This window comes from Hylobates moloch, unplaced genomic scaffold (genome assembly GCF_009828535.3).
Source record: "Hylobates moloch isolate HMO894 unplaced genomic scaffold, HMol_V3 SCAFFOLD_34, whole genome shotgun sequence".
Taxonomy (NCBI): Eukaryota; Metazoa; Chordata; class Mammalia; order Primates; family Hylobatidae; genus Hylobates; species Hylobates moloch.
Window position 1 is genome coordinate 2,472,063 of NW_026652309.1, and position 21,993 is coordinate 2,494,055.

Genomic DNA, 21,993 nt, shown 5'->3' on the forward strand with positions numbered 1-21,993 from the left:
CCCCTTCCGCTTCTGTGGTCTGATCTTCCTGCTGCTGAACCGCCCAGCTGAGCCGACATTGCCGGCGTCTTGGCGATTCGGCCCGACGCGCTCCGCTTTCGCTACAGCATGGTGGCCTACTGGAGACAGGCTGGACTCAGGTAGGCCCAGGCCTCCAGAGGGAAGGGCTTCGTGAGCCGGCCCGCGGGCATCCCGGTGCCCAGAGGTCATGCAGGACACAGAGCAGCGGCCCCACGCGTGACCGTGGTTGGGCCTAGCCTCGGACGTCGCCGCCAAGATGGCGTCGCTGTGGGCAAAGCGCTCAGGCGGGCGCGCCCTCGGCCTCGCGTGGGAGGCTTCCCGCCGATGCGGCCCAGCACCCACAGAGTGCCCCTGGACACCTTTGTGAGTGGGAAGGTTTCTCGAGAGAGAGAGGCCAGCTCTTATTCAGCAAACCTTTTTCTTCTAGAATGGTGCTGGAGCCAGGTGGTGAAAGTAGTACAGTCACATCCACCTCGGGAAACAGGAGATTTCTCTCCACGTGACCGCCGTTAGCAGCTTTGACCTTTAATCCAGCATCGAGGTGGAGCCTTTTACAACTTTACACATTTTTTTTTTAAACTTTTAATTCCTGTCGATTTCAGGTTTCCTTATGTGTAAAAGGGGTGAGAGCCATTGGTAAACTGTCGAGAGCCTCTCACAAAGATGCGAGGTGGCTCCTGGAAAGCTCAAATATGGAACCCACTTGAGGACATGGTGTCTCATAGTGGAACCGCAAACCATTGGTCTAGGTGTCACATCCGATTTTTTTTTACCTGTGCACCTGGGTGAGCAGAAGTACCTTGCTCTAGGTGACACACCTTGTTAGTTGACTGGATGGTGTAGCACTTTCCATTTTGTGGGTACATGTGACTACACTACCACGGAGCTTCCCGACTTGCTGAGGTCAAGCCAGCGACGTCTTGTAGAATTGGAAGGATGGAAGGATGATAGTCCCAGTAGTAGATACCATTAGGCAACCTACCCTGTGATCCATACCTTTTCACACTTGTTTTTCCTCCTCCCAGCTATCAGCAGGACAGGTATTATTATCCTTTTATTCTGTCGTTTTTTTCAGGTGAATAAACATGCTGAAAATGTTGAACAGCCTGAAGGTCACCCAGTTAGTAAGATGGACGCAGGCATTGGAGCTCATACCTCAGAGTCCCCAAAATAAGTTCTAAAACATGAGAAAATAGCACCCCTCCCCGCTTGTTTTCAAAAGTGGGAAAGGTGATCTGACATCTTTTGGAAACTACAGTGTTGATGGGAGTCCATCTACCAAACAGGAAGCAGGTTTTACAATTTTGCTAGAATTGATGATGTTCTCTAAGCACTTTTCAGTTTAATTTAAAAATCTTGATTAGTAGGTTATTTTCAGTGGCAGACTTGTGAGACAGAATTCAGTATTCTCAGAAAAGAGTTTAAATAATTTAGAACGAATTGTTTTAATTCAATATAGTTTTCTCTTAATTATGTATACCTCATTTTCCAAGAATAATATAATTAAAGTTTTAAGGAGAGAAGTTGAGGAGAGAATTGATGATTCATGTTATAGTCTCTAAACATTTCAGTCTTTTTTTTTTTTCTATGCTGTGGGATTTTTAAAAACATTTATGCATCTTTTATTTTGAATTAATATACACTAAAGAGAAAACACAGTACAAAGAAGAGAAATCAAAGATCATCCATCCAAACACCAGTTAATACTTTGGTACATTTTTTTCTAGTTCTTTTTCTTTGTATAGATACTTTTTGGCATTAGTCATATTTTTAAATCCAGTTCTACAATAAGGTACAACCAAACCAAAATAAAAAGTACAGGAAGAAAAGCGAAAGCACAGTAACAGCTGTCTGGCTGGAATATTGATAATTAACCATGTATCTTCTCTCATTTTCTCCCAGCTACATCCGATACTCCCAGATCTGTGCAAAAGCAGTGAGAGATGCACTGAAGACAGAATTCAAAGCAAATGCCGAGAAGACTTCTGGCAGCAGTGTAAAAATTGTGAAAGTAAAGAAGGAATAATCTGTAAGTTACTGATTTATTTAGAAGAACAGTTGCATCTTAAGTTTTTGGAGCACCATAAAGATCAAAATAATTTTAGTTTTGGGTTTTATTCATTTTTTAGTCAGTGTATTTGGAAGTTAGTTATTGGGATAATATAATTTAAAGCATGCAGGTTATAGAAGTCCCGTGACCTAATGAAAAGAAAGTCTTTTTGGGCCCTGACAAGCAGAAGTAATTGGCACATTGATTTTCAGTTCATTTAGCAATGCTTAGGTAGAGAGCCATCTTATTTTAATTAAACCTGTTTCATTTGTAGGCACAAATCAAATAATTTGGAGGATGAACTCCCCACTTGTATAATTGCAATTGGAGTTACATAACAGTCCAAGAGCATGAAAAGCTACAGTTCTTTACATTTTTATTTCCCCCACATCTACTAATGTTCTCACAAATCACTACTTCCCGAACATAATAACTACAAGTACAGGCAAGGGTCCTGCTGTTGTATCAAGCAATAAAATCTGCAAGACCCCGTAGTGAATACTGTTTTGCTAATTTATTATACTTTCAGAGGGTTTGGTTCATTTTACTTTTCCAAAGATGTTGGTGATGTAAAGTTAAATTCTCGTGAAATAAAAAGGTCTGTACAGTTGATAAGTGTAGACTTTTGTGTTCCAAATTATAAAAGTGGTTTGATCTCTAAAGTACTTTCTTGACATTGTTATTTCAAAAGTAAGCAAGGCAAATTATCAGAGAGATGTTTTTCAGATTTAATTTTTCTTGTTTTGTTTTTTAAAAGCTTCAGACCCATAATAGCACAGAAATGTGATAAATATTAATCCTTTGGCAGCTTATGGTTATGAGCAATTTTACTTATTGGAACTGTCTCCCCTAAGCACTTTTCATTTTCATTTTGAATTAGTAAATATTTTATTACAAGTCTGGAGATGCAGTGTTTTGAATTTAGCCCTTTTTCTAGGGGCTCTCTGTCTAATCTCATAATTCTGAGTAATGAGACCTGGTTTTATGTTGGGTTGTTTTGTTTTAACAATAAGCTAACAGAAAATCATTTAGCCTCACTCGGCTCAGAGCCGCCAGACTGCATCTAATGCTGAGATTTTGCAGTCCTGGGGTCAGGAAGTAGTGTCCAATCCCCTTAAACAAAGCATTAGCCCCTCTCTGTTATGCCCTTCGGGGTTACAGACCCCACCTCATTAGCACAAGGAGATATTAGTGTCTTTTAAAGGCAAAGTAGTTTCTTTATGCTGGGAGAGTGTTTACTTTTACTCAGCGGAGAAATGCCTGCTTGACTAAGCCTGTGTACTTGAACCAGCACTTTTTACATCTGAGCCAAGGCAGTGTGAATGATAGCCACAGTTATACAGTTCACTATAAGGAAGTTATTTCTTTTATTCATGTTGAGTTTTTAAGAAAACACAGAGAACTAGCCAGCAACTGTTGCATTTTCTTTTTCCTCCTAGACCCTGACTAAAGCTTGAAATGCTACATTTCCAAGGTGAAGATGTGTGGGCACATGTTATGGCAGATTGAAAAGGATCTCATTTCATGGGAAAAAAAAAATCCTGTCTTGTTCATAAATTGACAATGTCAATAAATTGAAATATGGTTCACTGTTACTCTTGATTTTTAGTTTGTGAGACTTTTTCGTTTTCTTTAAAGGAACTGTCTGCACAGCTGCATGATTATGGCCATGTGAACCAGGGTTTCTTAAGAGCAGGGGAAACCAGATTTAATTTTTAGTGACCAAAGGGATACAGAAAGCATTTTGAAAATGTCTCAAAATAGTTGTTTCATGACATTAATTGGTGATCAAAATTATCTGCTGTCATTGAGGCTTTGTAGTCCCTTATTTCTGAATTGTTGTCATGTCAGAATAAGGACATGGTTATCAGTAACAAATGGAAGTAATTATTAAATACTAAAAGTGTAGATTAGAAGAAGAAATACTAAATTGTACTCGTGCACTTAAAGCCTATAGATAAGAACAGTTACAGAATTTAAGCACAAATTGTTTTTCACATTGTTTTGTAAATGAATCTTTATACTCTGGTAGCATTTCTCATAGGAAATGAGGCAAAGCTATTTAATAACTTGCTCATTGAGTTGATGGCCAAGCTGAAATTAAAACCTAGGAGTTTTGACTGCAAGTCTGGGACACGGTGACCACAACAGCAGTTTTGTGGTATTTCCATAGTGATTCATTCATTCATTATTTAGGGATGAAAAATTGTTGCAAGTTATGTTTTTATCTTTCTTTGAAACTTGAAAGCGCTCGGGCAAGTAAAACACCATTGCAAAGTTCACTGCCTGATTTTAACTGTTTTTGGAGACGAGAAATAAATTTGAACTGGAAATTTTGAAACACCATTCTAGGACCAGTTCTCACATGGTACTTAAGCTCACAGTAATTTATCAGGGCCACTGTCAGCAATGTCGAGGATAAGCCGAAAAGAATGTCTTTGTTCTCGGCTTCTGGGAATGACTTATTGTCCCGACACTTGACCTGTAGGTTTTACTGAATTCTCAGCACAGAGCGAGCAGGGAGGCAGCACCGATTGAGTGGAAGAGGGTGCCTCTGGACAACAGCAGGTTGGGAGCCCTTGGAGTCCTTCGCCTCAGAGCTGTCCTCCTGCTGTTTGCAAGTTAGGGCACCTCAGTTCAGTGCTGTGGTCCCCAAGATTAAGGTACTAGGAAGTATCCTCCATTACAGGGAACAGGAATAAATGAATCAAAAGGCTTTCGGGCCTTTTTGACATGGGACGAATAAAGTAACTAATAGGCTAAGGGGCTAAATGATTTCCAGTCAAGTAATTAGAGATAAGTCATTTATTAAGGAGGCAGATGGGGTATTATTGGTATATAGATGGTATAGTAGATTGGTAGTATATTGGTAGATTATTGGTATATAGATGGTATATTATTAAGGAGGCAGATGGGGTAATTAGAGGTGAGACTTAGGGACAGAGCTTGTGATATGGAAAGGAGTGAAGTAACTGGGTAAAAGACAAGTTTACTGTCCAGCAGAGATTCTTAGAGGCTCTTTTCTCTGTGATTAAAAAAAATCCTGAACCAGTAGTGTAATAAACTTCCTGCCTCCAGCGGTGCTGGGTAGCTGGCAGGATGACTGTGCCCAATGATGAGGTGACCCCAGTCAGACCAACTTAATGAGTATCCCACTAACTAGTTGGATGATATTTGAGGTTGTCAGTTAATCTCTTAGTTCACATAGTTCTTGTGAGCAAAGTGAAGGAATCGGAAAAGCTCTAAAATTCGGTGATTGTGCTGTCAGTCTCTGAGAGAACAAGGTCGCTGTAGCAACTGTACTGCTGAAGGATAAGCTCTTCAAAATCAAAAGGGACAGATTTCTTAGGTTTCTAGTTTGTGTTTTGTGTTTTTAAATCTATTTCTGCCATACGAAAGAGTAGGATGGTGAGATGCATTTCTAAATATTTTTAACTACTCAGTCTGGATGGTTAGGCTTCAAGAAAAGGAATTTATTTAGTCTGAAATAAAGCAATTTTGCCATTTAAAATTGAATTACTTTGTAGTTTAATGATTACTATTGAGCAAACAAATCTTTCCAGTAATATAAGTCAGCAAAAGTTTTTTAAAAGGTTTAAATCTCTCTCTCCTTTTTTAGGTTTGAGAAGTAAAGCACCAGAGGAAGCATGTGTAACTCCTTGTATAATCGCAGGCTGTAAGTCTTTAGCATCTCAGGAAGTTACTAACTTCAAACTAAGTATATAGGTAGAGTTTCTTACTAAATCTAGTGCTTCTTGAACCACAAGTAGAAAGCATTTAAAACATGACTGTTGTTTTGTGTTTTTTGAAGTTTGTAAGTAGAAGACTTGTTGATGATCCGATGGCAAGGTATTTTTCTCTTCGTATATATTTTAGTTATTTCCTCATGATGCATACGTGAAAAGAGTGAAGTTTCTCAGAATGAGCAACTGTCATCCATCTACCTGCTATTTTATTATTGCCAATTACAAAAGCAAATCAAGAGATGAGAACCCAGTTGCCTGCAAGTAAATATTTACTGCATTGAGGGTCGGAGCATTTTCCCATTACCGGTTATCCATGGATCAAGTAGTATATCTCAGTGGTAATTCCAGAGGGCCATTAAAACCCTGATGGTGCTGGAAGAGATGGCAGTGCTGCATGTCAGAAATAGGTAAACTGTAATTAAGGAGTTACAGATGATTTGATTACGCTCTTGTGTATTTGGTCCTGTTGTAATGTGAGCAGATTAAAATCATGTAGTGGTTAAAGCTATGTCATTATGCAAACATTTATGGCAACTTCTGCAAATTAATTTGAACTGTAAAAGTTCCCTAATGAGACGATGTCCTCCGTAACTGAGAAGGACACTGCAGCCATTGCTGTGTAATTCCTGCATTTGAATGGTTGCCGAGCGGATGGTGTGCCCTTTCTCAAAGAGCAGAGAGGCTGCAGAGCATTTTGGGGGGTGATGACTGAATGAAAGTGAAAAGAGCATTTCAAAATAGCCTTTAAAAGGAAAACCAAGGATGATTATTAATGAATTCCTGGGATCTAACAGTAGTAAGAAATTTAAACTATATAAACATATATGTTAAAGGCTAGCTCTTCAGAAGTAAAGATAAGAGGACTGCAGTTCTTTAGTTTTGCTTATCTTTTTGTTTTCTTGTTTGGACCAGGTATTTTTGTGGAGAGGACTGTGGCTTTTCTTTTTTCCTCTTTTCCAGTTAGCATGTTGTGTGCACAGGTCTACACAACATGGATATTTCTAGTGGATGTTGACTCACATTGACCTTGGCTCTGTAGCTCCCCATGTACTAGTCAGGCACCTGGTTCTTCTGGAGGCTGGCAGGCACTGGAAGGCAGGATGCCAGGCAATGTTTGCTCAGAGGAAAGAACCTAAGGGAAGAGTGTTAGTAGCCCTCGGATACCAAGTGAGGATTCCAGGGTGCTATCAATGCTGCTAAAGTATAAAAATGTAACACCAACTCCAGTGGCTCCCTGCAAATCCACACGTGTAGTCTGGATGCCTGGCGAACACTTTGAAACAAAGGGAGCACTTTACAATAAATTTGCTATTTTTTTAAGTTTATAAGTATGCATTGAATATCAAACTCTTCAAGGTTAGTAAGTGTCAGCAAAGACCCTAATGCCTGTCAGCTGTTCCCCACCTGTCTCCCGCAGTCCCTGTGTCGAAGCTAATGATGAGTGCATATCATTCACTGTGCTGCAGTGCAGAATGGGTTTTGGAGTGCTGCAGGAGAAACACTAATCTAATGAGAAACTGTTCTGTAAGTGACTCCACAGCACAGCTTCTCTCACGGTTAATGTCCCTTATCTTCTGGCTCCATTTCTGCCTCCTCGATGACCTCTTCATCTTCCTCTAGAACTGCTTTGGCATCTTGAAATTGTTGGTACTCAGATACCAAATCATGGATGTTACTTTCAGCTTCCCCAAATTCGTCTATGTCCATCCCTTCGCTGGTGTACCAGTGCACAAAAGCTTTCCTTTTGAACATGGCTGAGAAATGCTCAGAGACCCTATTAAAGATCTCTTGGATGGCCGTGTTGTTGCCAATGAAGGTGGCGGCCATGCTCAGCCCCTGGGGCGGGATGTCGCAGACAGCCACCTTGACGTTGTTGGGAATCCACTCCACAAAGCAGCTGCTGTTCCTGGTCTGCACGGAGAGCAGTTGCTGGTCCACTTCCTTGGTGGACATCTTGCCCCGGAAAATGCAGGCCACTGTGAGGTAGCGGCCACGGCGGGGGTCACAGGCAGCCATGGTATTGCGGGCGTCGAACATCTGCTGGGTGAGCTCAGCCACGGAGAGGGCTCGGTACTGCTGGCTGCCCTGGGCCGTGAGTGGGGCAAAGCCGGGCATAAAGAAGTGCAGGCGGGGGAAGGGGACCATGTTCACCGCCAGCTTGCGCAGGTCTGCGTTGAGCTGACCCGGGAACCGGAGGGAGGTGGTTATGCCACTCATGGTCAAGGACACCAGGTGGTTGAGATCCCCGTAGGTGGGTGTCGTCAGCTTCAGGGTACGGAAGCAGATGTCATAGAGGGCTTCATTGTCAATGCAGAAACAGGCATCTGCATTCTCAATCAGCTGGTGGATGGACAGAACCGCGTTGTAGGGCTCCACCACCGTGTCTGACACCTTGGGAGAAGGCATGACGCTGAAGGAATTCATGATCCGGTCCGGGTACTCCTCTCTAATCTTGTTCATGAGCAGAGTGCCCATCCCGGAGCCTGTGCCCCCGCCCAGGGAGTGGACGATCTGGAAGCCCTGCAGGCAGTCACAGCTCTCACTCTCGTGCCTCACCACCTCTAGGACGTTCTCGATCAGCTCGGCTCCCTCCGTGTAATGGCCTTTGGCCCAGTTGTTGCCAGCCCCAGAATTACCTGTGGCCAAAAAGAGTAACCAGCAGGGGAAGAAAAGTGAAAAGAGAAGGGCACCAGTAAAGCATCCCCCCCCACTCCTGGTGGAACCTTCTGGAAAAACGTACCATGGACAAAACTGTCGGGTTGAAAGAGGGCTCCTAATTTGCTAGATCGAATGCTGTCCATCGTCCCAGGTTCTAGGTCCACCAAGACTGCTCGGGGCACATATTTCCTACCTGTGTAGAAAAACAGGAAAAAGTCAACCTACTTGTTTTTGTAAAAGTTAACGTTTTATCAAAATAGAACTTTGTGATACTGGTCCAAAAAAAATCATGGATGTTCTAGAAAGGGGCTCTTGGTAGGTGGAGATTTGAGTCTCTAACATCATATTTTTTACCCCAACAATCCCACAAATCTACAGAATACCCAGAAACAATTTCTATCATTGTCTGCTCTGTGATACTGCCAATGACAGAGATTCTCTTCCTTCATATTGGAAATGATTCTGGTTTCATTTGTGAAACCACAAATGAAAGTGAGTACTTAACCTGCTTGTGTTAAGGTGTGTGCCCTGTCCAGCAGCTCCTTCCCCATTCCTGCCTCTTGACCAGGGGTTGGGAACCCACCACCCTGGGATCCTGCTGCCCTGCCTGTCGCCTCCCTGAGCCTAGACATCACTGCTTTGACATTTCCGTCTCCTGGGCCTCAGCCCTTCCTCTGCATGTGTTCCCAGTTGCGGGACCACTGCTCCCAGAGCCCCGCCAGTCCTACCGTAGGCTTCGTTGTAGTACACGCTGATTCTCTCCAGCTGCAAGGCCGAGGCCCCGCGGTCGCTGCCAGCCAAGTCAATCCCGTGTTCCTCACCAATCATCTCCCAGAACTGAAAGCAGGAGGAAGGTCAGAGTAAATAGACCCCGAAAAAGGCTGTGTTAACCAGAGAGAAAGTTAGCATTCCCAAGCCTGTTTCCCTCTGGTTGCCTGACCCTCCCCAAGACATTCTTTTAGGGCCTTTTCATAAATAACCATGGCATCATTTGCTTTTTGCCTCTACTAAGCAATGTGAAGTAATATGAAGATTGCATTTTCTCCCCACCTGAACTCCTTAAATAAAATGTCAAACACAAAGTACTAAATCGGATTTTCCTCCTATTAAATTCAGGCCATTATATACATTAAAGCTGTTGTTTTAGAATTTAAAGTCAATATAGCTCTAATTTCTCCTTATAATGCTCCAAGCTAGTAAAGTGTAGATTCCATAGATTCCATTAAAGGAAAATAAACTGAATTCTTATCTGATTTCATAATAATACCTCATTTCACTTTGGGGATTTCTTTTCATGAACTTTTCCAAACAACCCATAACTTGGACCTCTGCATGATTTTAAGTAATTAGCGCCTTTTTTTTTTTTTTTGGATGGAGTCTTGATCTGTGCAGTGGCGTGATCTCGGCTCACTGCAACCTCCGCCTCCTGGGTTCAAGCAATTCTCCTGCCTCAGCCTCCTGAGTAGCTGGGACTACAGGCACGCACCACCATGCCCAACTAATTTTTATATTTTTAGTAGACATGGGGTTTCACCATGTTGGCCAGGATGGTCTCTATCTCTTGACCTTGTGATCCACCCACCTTGGCCTTCCAAAGTAGTAGGATTACAGGCATGAGCCATGGCGCCCGGCCTTTCTTTTTTATTTATTTATTTATTTATTTATTTGAGACAGAGTTTCACTCTTGCCACCTAGGCTGGAGTGCAGTAGCACAATATTGGCTCACTGCAACTTCCACCTCCTGGGTTCAAGCAATTCTCCTGCCTCAGCCTCTCAAGTAGCTGGGATTACAGGCGTCCACCACCATGCCCAGCTAATTTTTGCATTTTTAGTAGATACAGGGTTTTGCCATGTTGGCCAGGCTGGTCTCAAACTCCTGACCTCAGGTGATGCACCTGCCTCGGCCTCCCAAAGTGCTAGGATTACAGGCGTGAGCCACCGTGCCCGGCCAGTAATGTGCATTTTTGATTATCAGGTATACATACAACTCAAAATTACACATAGTTGTCCTCTGGTAACTATTTGAAACATACTGCACTTCCAATCACATACACACTACTTATTAATATAGATATGTGCCAAGCTCTTAATACGGAAACAGTTACTGGGAAGACTCCTTTTGATCACCCTGAAAAACACATATTAAAATGCAATGAAAATGTGTTCACATATATTAAAATCCCCAAGGGTATGTTAAAAACCCCAACCATATCTTCTAAATGACAGCGCTGCTCTGGCCATGGTCTTAATAACAAGGCAGTTCATGGTAAACTGCCAGCACTGTTCAGGGAGTGGAAGAATAAATAAATTCAAGTTCTAAGATACCCCAAATTAAATGCGTCTTAAAGTTCTTATAGCTGTAAATCATGAGTCAGCCAGGACTCTAAACGCTAGACAATACGACTAGAGTGAGAGCTAAGACCCTATCTAAACCTAACACTTTCTCTCGAGGGCCCCTTTCTGTATTATCTTCCAGCTTCAGAGCAGCAGGGCTCCTGCCTCCCACTTCTCTGTGTGTGAGTTATGAGTGTCTCACCCCTGAGGCATGGAGGAATGGTGGCTTCTTTTCAAGCAGTAATGTTCTTTGGCCCAGGTTTGAAACACCTGCATTTAAAAGCCGTAGTTGTTTCCTAGCAGCATTGCTCACAGTAGCCAAAAGGCAGAAACAACCCAAGTGTCATTGATGGACGATGAATGCAGGTGTTTCAAAACCTTTAAATGCATCTCATATTAGTAAAAGTAATTTCACAGTAGCAAAGAGAACACGATAAATTTTGCACAGTGCAATTGGTCATCTTAAAATCAAGATTGGAGATCGTGGGTTCGGGCATCTGTGTTCTTGGGGTTGGCCAATTAAGTTACGTACTTGGGGGAAAATTTTAAGCAGGGGGACAAAGGAGAGAAAAACTCATTTATATTCCAGAGAGTGTATTTTAATTAACTATGTTACTGTACACGAAAACTTTATTTTAGGTCTCTCTCTTAAATTTTCAATTGCATACTAATAAAACAGTAATTGATTTTTTTAAGCGTTATAATAAACATGAGAGGGGAAGGAAAAGACACCATAGTGACAGGATATAGAAAGTTTCTCAAAAAACTTCAAAACTGTTTTGAGACAAATTACTGTTTTTAGATATGAAAAGTTCATTGTTAAGATGATAAAAGTGGGCCGGGTACAGTGGCTCACGCCTATAATCCCAGCACTTTGGAAGGCCCAGGTGGGCACATCACCTGAGGTCAGGAGTTTGAGACCAGCCCAACCAACATGGTGAAACCCCATCTCTACGAAAAATACAAAATCAGCCAGACGTGGTGGTGCATGCCTGTAATCCCAGCTACTGGCGAGGCTGAGGCAGGAGAATCACTTGAACCCAGGAGGTGGAGGTTGCAGTGAGCCGAGATCGCGCCATTGTACTCCAGCCTGGGCAACAAGAGCGAAACTCCATCTCAAAAAAATGTGATAAAAGTGCCAGGCACGGTGGCTTAACACCTGTCATCCCACCACTTTGGAAGCCTGAGGCAGGAGGATCACTTGAGCCCATGAGTTCAAGACCAGCCTGAGCAACAAAGTGAGATCCCTGTCTCTCAAAAAAAATTAAAAAATTAGCCAGGCATAGTGGTGCACGCCTATAATCCCAGCTACTCAGGAGGCTGAGGCAGGAGAATAGCTTGAGCTCAGGAGGTTGAGGCTATAGTGAGCCATGATCCTGCCATTCTACTCCAGCCTCAGCAACAGAGTGGGCAAAGAAAAAGACGATAAACGTGTTACGTAATATAAAGGTTGGCATGTATTGTACATATGTATCTATGGATAAAATTAACGTTAATTAAATTAACACTGTAAGCCCTTAATGTGTGTTGTAGCCCTTTAGTTAAAGATGGTTTCCTTCTTTTCCTATGTGAAATTTTTTTTTAAGAATTTTTTTAAAGCCCAAAGGCATTGTCTGATATTTAGCAAGTACATTAAATCCGCTAGACTTATTGTCTTCCCTGCTAACTTAGGGTATTTTTTTGGTTGTCCACCTCTATGGACTGTGGCAAAGCTAGGATTAGTAACCAGACATTACTTACCTTGGCTCCGATCTGGTTGCCACACTGGCCAATCTGAATATGGACAATTTCACGCATCCTTGCTCTGAGCCCAAGTCTAAGATCTTCACGGAATCCTCAGACTCTCAGAATCCAGAGCTTTGGTTCACTGGTGTGAGCCCAACACAACTGTGGTCACTGCAGTGGTGGGACTGGCCAACCAAGCTACCCTCACAATGTGACCAAGGGTGTGTCCACCCCAGAGGCCCAGCTCACTGCCCTCAGCCAGTCCTGGCCCTTCTCTGCTTTCTGCCTGTCATGCTTTTGGAAGGGAGTGTTTTTCCTCTCTCAACACAGAATACTGCCCCATCATTTCCTAGAGAGTGAGTGCAAGATTAAAGGCCGCCTCGGTGCACAGGGCCTGGAGGCTGACACTGTTTGCAGGCTTCCAGGTGACCATGCTGGTCCTGATGACTGTGGTATGATGACTGTGGCTCCTAGCTCACCCAGGTAACCAGACCACCTCCAAGGGCTTTCCGTGTCCAGCTTCCCGGCCCCTTTTCCAGACTTTGGTCCCCAGAAGCCCCGTGCCCCGACACAGCAGGAGGCTCCACAACTGGGCCTCACAGGTCCCGGGATGGCCTGCATCGGGCACTGTCTGCCCGCCCCTCCCCCACATGTCCTTTCTCGCCCTGTACGCAAGTTACTCTGCAGTGTCCTGCAGGCCTCTTGGACCCCTGCCCTGTCCGTGCTAGGGCTGGGCTGTGCCTCAGCAACCTTCCCAGCTCCTGCTCTGTCGTCCCATCTCAGCTCATGGTGTCTGGGGTCTTAATGTCTGCCATAGGGTCCCTTTACCAGACCCCGAATTCTCCAAGAGCAAAATGGACTCCCAATTGCATTCCCTTAGAGCTGGGTGTGGTGGCTCACTCCTCCCAGCACTAGCCTCCCAGCACTAATCCCAGCACTTTGAGAGGCCAAGGTGGGCAGATCACCGGAAGTCAGGAGTTCAAGACCAGCCTGGCCAACATGGTGAAACCCCATCTCTACTAAAAATACAAATATTAGTCAGGTGTGGTGGCGCACACATGTAGTCCTAGCTACTCGGGTGACTGCGGCAGGAGAATCGCTTGAACCTGAGAGGTGGAGGTTGTAGTGAGCCGAGATCACACCACTGCACTCCAGCCTGGGCAACAAAACAAGACTCTGTCAGGGAAAAAAAAAAAAGCATTCCCTCATGCGCAGTACAGGAGTGGCAGCAGGCTGGGTACTCAGCAGCTTGAAAGCAGCTGTTCTGTCTCCTGGTCCTCAGTACATCCCCTGCCACCACGCTTCTATCAATGTCGAAAGCCAGCCCTAGGCTTTATTACCTCCAACCAGGCAAGGACATCCAGGCCAAACACCAGCTCCATATCCTTGCCCAGGAGGGTGGCAGTTCCCCACCACCCGGAGGACAGAAGGTGGAAGCTTCCAAAGAAGATGGGGAATGGACTCCCCGAGAAGGCGTGAGAGCCCTGGCTTGGACGGGGAGGGCTGGTGGGCACTGCCTTGTGCCTGTTGAGCTCTCGAGGTGCAGGTGGGCAGGTACAGGGCAAGGTCTCACTCCTGAAGCCCCGAGGATGTGGACAACCACCATCTGGTGAGCAACCACCTCTTGAGGCCTCTCTTTAACGTCTGCCGGGCACCCTGAGGTTGCCCCCGTTCTTTGAACAGCTATGGATGGGGACCTGTCATATGCTGGGCTCACCTTCGGTGCAGCAGACAAGAGAATGAAGGAGGTAGATGTGGCCAGATCCTGCCCTCTTGGAACTCTGGCTTACTTAGGGAGAGAGCACTCCTAGCTCTGGAGCAGCTCAAGGACACCATCTCTCAGGCCAGGGACTCAAGGCAAGACTACTGAACCCAGAGCCAGAAGCCCTAGAGGTCCTTCCCTCCCCTGCCTCTTGCCAGACGCGTGACCTTGGTTGAAGCATTGGAGCCCAGCCTGGTCCATGAGGGGCCTGTGCTTCCTGTGCCCCAAGCCCAGGCTTGACTCCTAAACCTTGTGTTCCCTCTACAGGCCTGGTGGGGCCCAGGATGTGAGGTCAGGAACACCGTCAGGAAAGTTCCTAGCGATGGAGTGTCTGGGGGAAATCGCTTCTGCTTCCTCCCAAAGGAGCTCAAACACACAGCCAAAGGGCCTGAGCTATAAACCAGCAGAGAAACCCAGAGGTGGGGAAGAAGAAAGCACAGTGTTCCTAAGAGTGCCTGGACTGGGACTGCTTCTCGCCTCTGTCTAGTGTGTAGATCCCAGGCTGCCCTTGGGTACTGACAGTGCACTCTGTGATCCTGGGCTGGATCCAGGACCAGGGAAGAGGGCTGCTATAGAGGATGGTATGAGGATAATTGTCAAAATTCAAATAAGGACTGTGTACACTGGAAAATAGTATTGTATCAGTGTTCCATTCCTTGACTTTGATCATGGCGTGGTGGTTCTCAGTGGAAGTCCTTGTTTCCAGGAGATCCCATATGATGAAGCACTGTACTTCAAGGTCGTTTTGAGGCTGGCAGCTTACTCTGAAACAGTTCCACAACCACAATAATGTGATAAACGGAGAGAGAGCAGTTAAGTAAAGGGGCAAAGCGGTAACAATTGCTGATTCTTTTCAAAGTTAGCACAAGATTAGTACCCTTGCAATATTTCTCTAAGTTTGGAAATTTTGGGGTTCAAACCTGAATGTCACATGACTCACAGAAGCTTCCTGTCCAGTCACCCCTCCTCCCTGCCCAAAGGTAAAGAGAAGAATGTGCAAATTCAAGAGGAGGATATTCATAGGTCCTCAGCAGTATTTTTCAGAAATTAAAACAGACCGTTTTAAAATTAAGAACAGACCATTCTGTTTCCATAGACATTAGCCCATCTTGCCTCACTTCCAGCCTTTCTCCCGGCGTGCCTTGGCCTCTTTTCCCCTTGTCTCTGTCCCCGCCAGCTCTCCCCAGCCTCCCTCCCCATCCAGGGGCCCCTGCCTATCAGACTTCAAAGATCAAAGACAGCTCCATGATCTTCCCACAGGCAGGTCCCTCATCAGAGACACCTCCTCTCCTGGGGACCAAAGCACTTCAACCTGCAGTGCCCACACACAGTCCTGTTTGCTAATTACTTATACACATGCCTTATCTCCCGCCAGCCTGGGAGCTGCCCGTGTCATTTCATCTTTGAGTCCCCAAAGTGCCTGATCCATGGCAGGGCCTCAGTAAATGTTTGTTAAGGGCACATCGACAGCTGAGCAAGTTTGAGCAGTGATGCCCAGAGCAGGCTGTGCTCTTAAAGGCAGTGATGTATTTATTCACGAGTGTGCCCTTCTCCAGGTGGGGTCACCTTTTTCCTCCATTCCATAAGAGGTGGTCTAGGCTGAAGGTGTAAACTGTTCCAAGAAACCTGGATGTCTGGGGACAGACTGTAGATGGAATAACCGCAGTGAGCTATTACGGGAAGGTGTGACCGGTGGGCAGCCGTGGCCTTCTGTGGCCCAGCTCCTGAAAGGAGCCCTTGTTTGCCACAAACCGCCTTGCTGCAGGGACCACGGGGCTGGGCCCAAGGGGCATTTCTGATCTGCCTGTGTTCATTCTTTGCCATGTGAGCAGGATCCAGGGTGCTGGGGTCCTCCGCCCACCCTCCGCACTGCAGCACATTCCTCTTGGCCATCTTAGTTTGCTTAGGGAGGGGGGAATAGCCAGGTTTCCAGGTGGGTGCTTAAAAGGTTTTTCTGTTAATGGGGCAGTTGGCAAAAAGGAGGAAAAAGAAGCCCTGTTTGCTTTGATTTCTGTATCGCCAGCCATGTTTATTCAGGCCAGGCGAGTGCTGAGCTTTGGATGCTGGGCTGTGAGAGGGTGAGGGGCGGAGTGGCAGCTCCACCACCCAGGGGCCCATCTCCGCCCTAGACCTGAACTTTTGCACCTGAAAAATGAAATAAAAGTCCCCACGTCACAAGTCGGCGTGAGGACTGGGCCTGCCAGGGCTGACCCCTAACGTGGCTGCTGGTGGTTATTGTTCAAGTGGGCTTCGCAGGGTGGGAGGGGCAGATGCGGCTCTCGGTGCAGACAGGCCCATGCATTCCACACCTACAGACAGCACCTACCATGCGGCAGGCTTGACATGGCCGTGGACATGGGGACCTGTCTCAATTTAAGATGTCTGGGCAGAACAGAGTGGCAGGAAAGGCAGCAGGTCTGGAAAGCCGTGCGTCCCGTCTCAGCTCTCTTGTCCTTGTTTCTGAAGGCACCTGCTCCCCAGAGGAAACAGCTCTCCTGTGACTGCCAACTTAGCGCCAGCAGTGAGGTGGGGAATACAGTCTGCCTTGCCCTCGGACTGGTAGAAGCGGGCCCTGTGCAGGACATAGGCAAATAGTGCCCCTGCAGATGCCGGCACGACCCCAAGTTCTGTTTTGCCAGGCTGAAGGTGACCGCCCCCAGTCCCAAACTGCAGGAAGTGATTAACAGTGGCCACTGTGATGAGTGACAAAGTCGTTTTCTGCGCTGCCCTCCCCCCACAAAGGGCTGTGACCAAGGCAGGTTAGCAGTGACTGCATTTAGGTGAGGAGATGAGCAAGCATTGCCCCAGAGGGCAGGAGCTTCCTCCTAGCAAGTGTGGTGAGGACGCCCATGGCCCACAACACTGAGATTCCCAACCAGGACCAGCCCAGCCCTGAGCCTGAAACCCTCTCCTCCAGCGGCCTGCCACAGCAATCCACAGAAGGCTCCGTAGCAGCACGCCTTTTCCTGCATGACACTTGGGTCTATTACAGGAATAGAACCAGGAAGATAAAAAAAAAAAAACAGTGTCACCCAGAAACCCCGAATCAGCTGCTTCCAGACTTCCCCCAGGAGTTATCCCCCAGGGGTCAGATGGAGCTGCCCCACCCTCCATTTGGCAAATGAAATAGAATTCAGAGAAAAACACAGCACTCAGAGAATTCATTGATTTCATCCGCCCCAGTCTTCCACTTCTGAGTGCGTTGAAGTTCCCTGAATAACTTAGAGAAGATTGTTGAATTATACTGTTTGCGTGTGATTTAGAACCAGAAATTTTTCCAAATGTCTTAGCAAGAAAATGACACCTGAGGGGCCATTATGAGTGACTCAGCGGGTGTAGGCAGGCCGCCAGAGGAGCTGAGCTCCACTTTCTTGTACCCTGTCTCGGTGTGTGTTCTCTTACTGGAAAAGAAAGTTCTAGGAGGATGAGTAACTAACTACAAGAGGAGAGAGACTAGGAGGACATTGCTGGTTTTCGCTGAGCCAAGAGTGTTAATCTTCTTCCCCCACAGCTGAGATGCTCATGGTTCCTGTACCAGGCAGACTCTGGCTGCTCCTCACGCCTGTCCAGCCTCCAAGCCCAGAGGGTGGAAACACCTTGCTGTCTCTCTGGGTGCACTGGTGAGCAGCATGCAGGCTGTGGCATCTCTGATTTACAGGAGAAAACAAATACTCGTGCACACACACACACACACACACACACCTACCACCACCACCATTTCCCCTGAACTGCGCAAAGATCTAAGAGATGGACACATGAACCTTCTCACTTGCATCTTTCCCGTCTCCCAAAGTTGCAGCTAGTGATAAGCAATGTTCTGTGGCATGAACAGAGATAAGCATAAAATGGGTCAGCACCTGGAGCTGAAATCGAACAAAAATAGGTACTTCTTCAAGCCCAGTGTTTGTCCAAGAAATCTCTGATATGTGAGTTTTGAGGGACCTCAGCAAAGTAGAAAATACGAGCCCTGCCCTCCAGGGACTTAGAGGGTGAAAGCAGCACTAGCCTCCCGCTCTGCCGGTCTTTACCAGTTTGTCTGCTGCCGCCACCGTCTCCCACATGCTCCCTCGTTTAGCCTGCATGACACCACCACCTTCAAGAAGAAACTAAGGCTCAGAGAGGAATTGACATGTTCAAGTCTCAGGATAATGTGGCAGAACCAGAAATGGATTGCAGGTCTTCAGACACCTACATCCAGGGGTACAATTCAAGGGGCCAAGAGGCAGGCTCCAGGAGCCCGGGGTGCTCACATCCCCTGCTCCTCACTCTGTAACTGCATCCTGCAAGTCCTGCTCCCAGGTGGATGTCCTGATGCATCTACTCCCCGTTCTCTCCAGCAGCGTTCCTCATCCATCACCTGTGGCTCTCCCCTCCGGGGCCCTTCCTGTCCCACAGCTGTCTCCACTCACAGCATCCTTCCCACAGCCACCAGAGGGATCTTACAAACAGAAATCAGCTCTCAGCCACTGCCCTCCTGGAAAGCCAGTGGCAACCGGGAGAAAACCCAAACCTCTTAACAAAAGGAAGGTCGATGTGTGCCTTCAGATCTTCCAAAATGCACATGCCCCATGAGACAGGGACGGGAAACCCGCTGGGCAGGGAAATTAGGTGGGGGATGAAGGAGGCCAGCAGAGCCTCTGTCAGATGGCAGAAAGGGGAGGGAAGGGGAGAGGTGGGCTGGCCGTGTGAAGCTGGCCTGAGTGTCCACATGGTCCCTGCAGCTTGGAGGCTGAGCCCAACTGTCCGCAGCCTCCCCACGGGCTTTCCCCAGTGCATCACACACTTACCCAATGCACTCACATTCTCAGGCCTCTGCAGATGCTCTTCCTTCTGCTCAGGCTCCTTCCAGCACCTTCCATGACTCTCATTATTCAACCCAACTCACTGGATACCTAAAAGAAGACCAAACTTCTCCAGAGACCCCGCATCTCTCCTGTTCCCCATTTTAACTGTTTCCAAGCACTTCCTACCTCCTGAGCATTTTACCTTTCCACATAGTCCCTTATGCAGAAAACATAAGTCCTTGCAGACAGGGACTCTGTTCACTGCGGAATCCCCGGGGAAGAAAACAGTAGCCTGCACATACTAGGTGCTCAACAAATATTTGCTGACAGCCTAATTTTAGAGGGCAAACAAATTCAATCAGGTAAATAGTCATTGAGTGCCCCTTTGAAAGACTTCCTGGTGAGTTCACAGGTGGGCTGTGTCTGTTACATGCTGTGCTGCACAGGGTGTGTCCCAAAGGTGATGCTGATGAGGCTGCCCTCATCAATGTCAGCCCAAGGAGCCACATCCACTCCCAAGCAAGTGTGTGCCACCAGTCACTGTGCAACTGTCAGAGGCGTTTGAACCAGAGCGACTCCATCTTGAATACAGACTGGGTAAAATAAGGCTGAGACCTCCTGGGCTGCATTCCCTGGAGGTCAGACATTCTACATCACAGGATGAGATAGGAGGTCGGCACAAGGTACAGGTCACCAAGACCTTGCCAATAGGCGCAGTGGCTCAGGCCTGTAATCCCAGCACTTTGGGAGGCTGAGGCGGGTGGATCACCTGAGGTCAGGAGTTCCAGACCAGCCTGGCCAACATGGTGAAACCCCGTCTCTACTAAAAAAAAGCCAAAAAATTAACCGCGCATGGTGGCAGGCGCCTGTAGTCCCAGCTACTCGGGAGGCTAAGGCAGGAGAATCACTTGACCCCAGGAGGCACAGGTTGCAGTGAGCCAAGATTGTGCCATTGCCCTCCAGCCTGGGTAACAAGAGCGAAACTCTGTCTCAAAAAACAAAAACAAACAAAAAAGACCTTGCTGATAAAAGGATGTGACAAAGAAGCCAGCCAAAATGCACCAAATCCAAGATGGCGATGAAAGTGAAAGTGACCTCTGGTTGTCCTCACTGCTCATTATATGCTAATTATAATGCATTAGCATGCTAAGAGACCAGCACCGTGACAGTTTACAGATGCCAGCATCAGGAAGTTACCCTGTATGGTCTAAAAAGGGGAGGAACCCTCAGTTCCTGGAATTGCCCACCCCTTTCCGAAAAACTCATGAATACTCCACTCCTTGTTCAGGGTATAATCAAGAAGTAACAGTAAGTATAAATAGCTGAGCATCCCGTGCTGCTGCTCTGCCTGTGGAGTAGCCATTCTTTTATTCCTTTGCTTTCTTAATAAACTTGCTTTCACTTTATGGACTTTCCCTGAATTCCTTCTTGTGCGAGGTCCAAGAACCCTCTCTCGGGATCTGGGTTGGGATCCCCTTTCCCATAACACAACCAGGCCAGGATGTGATGCATGGTGGTGCCTGGGGACAGTGGCATGGTGGATTGCAAACCTGACCCACCCTATCTGAAGGCCTGCACTGCAGAGATATCTGGGTGTTAGCGAGTGCCTCTGACCCATTGACCAAGTGGATCAAGAGGAACTCCTGTAGCTGGTGAGGGAAAAGTTGTGCCCTGCAAAACCAGCCTAGCCTGGCGAGCATTGTCGGCATCCACCCAAACAAATGCCGGTATCCAGGATGTGGCTAAACTCAGGAATGTGGAATAATAGGAAATGTCTGCAGCTTGCTGGGGTGGGAGCCAGACAATATGGCACAAAGGAAGAAGAAAAAGGATTTCGAGGCCATTCCACAGTGGATGAAAACTCATCTGTGTTCTCCTCCAGGTTGGGAAGGTGGGCCAGCCATGGCCTGAGTGCTGATCTTTATCAGAATGAGGAGAAAAATCAGCCTTATTTTTAGAAATGAATAGGCTTTTGTGTCTGTGGCCTTGGATCGTGTGTTTTCCAGGAGAATTCATGGGGTTTAAAAAAAAAAAAGGGACTGGATTCGAACCTGCCACCCTCGTGCTGAGCACAGGTCTCCTGACACCTCCAGAGGCTCAGTCTTTTCACCAGTAGAATGGAGTAATAGCATCCGCCTCCCAACCCCCAGCCCCACCTCACAGCGTTGTGCAAAGGATCAAATGCGGCTGCACAGTCCTCTAGAATGTCATTGGCTCAGCCCTCTGCCCTCAAGCACCACTGGGAGCAGGAATGACTCTGTTACCTACAGGAAGGAAAACCCAGGACAGGTGCCCAGCTTTCCAGGCAAAGTGGTTTCAGGGGAGACGCCTCGCTCTAAATACCTACTCAGTTCTGCCCCAAGCTGGAAGGCGGTGGCACACAGCTGCTTATAAAGAGCTGCTAGAAGCAATGCTTAGGCAAGTAGGGCCGCAGAGGTAGGAAGGTCCAAGTGCCCTGCCCCAAGCCTCCTCGGATCCCAGCCCAGATGAGAAGATGAGTCAGTATCCACAAAACCACCTTGCAGGCACCTGCAGCCAAGTCAGGAGGAAACACCTTTCCGGTTTCCAAGAGTCCCCAAGCTGCTCTGCAGGTGAGTCTGCTTTGAAGAGAGAGACACAGCTCTGGGGCTAAACTCAACCCCCAGCAAGCAGTCCCCAGCAAGAAACGGCTGGGGTGGCCTATCGATCAGGTTCCCAATATGCTCCCTCCTTTTTTTCCAGTCCCAGACACCTCCTGGCTTTATCTGTGTGCCCTTCAGAGAACTCCTCCGGCTAAACATCCTTCACTAATAGCAGCACTGGAATTTGAGTTTGGGTGGGTTTGTGGCCATCCCCAACCCTGCCCCCACAAGGAACATGTTTAAGATCTTGCATCGAGTTAAGGGAAAAACAAAAACAACAAACAAAAACCCC

At 46.8% G+C, this 21,993-nt stretch overlaps 2 protein-coding genes across 3 annotated transcripts in view; one reads left to right on the forward strand and one right to left on the reverse strand.

Moving 5' to 3' along the window:
- LOC116463374 (ATP synthase subunit epsilon, mitochondrial) overlaps window positions 1-21,993 on the forward strand; it is a 25,681-nt gene continuing 3,688 nt past the window's right edge. The window contains exons 1-3 of one of the 2 annotated variants that reach the window (XR_009212030.1): window positions 1-140; window positions 1,924-2,050; window positions 5,691-5,747. Coding sequence is in view for 1 of the 2 variants with exons in the window: in XM_032146458.2 (XP_032002349.1) it covers window positions 109-140; window positions 1,924-2,047 (156 nt within the window). In the remaining variant the exon portion in view is untranslated. Of the gene's footprint in view, window positions 141-1,923; window positions 2,051-3,510; window positions 3,667-5,690; window positions 5,748-21,993 lie in introns of those variants that run through there. The other variant, XM_032146458.2, reaches the window with a different exon arrangement.
- On the reverse strand, window positions 7,375-12,606 carry LOC116463372 (tubulin beta-1 chain). Its single transcript, XM_058434600.1, has 4 exons — window positions 12,550-12,606; window positions 9,204-9,312; window positions 8,558-8,668; window positions 7,375-8,453 (listed from the first exon to the last, which is right to left on the reverse strand). The coding sequence occupies exons 1-4, from the start codon at window positions 12,604-12,606 to the stop codon at window positions 7,375-7,377; spliced, it is 1,356 nt and encodes a 451-aa protein (XP_058290583.1).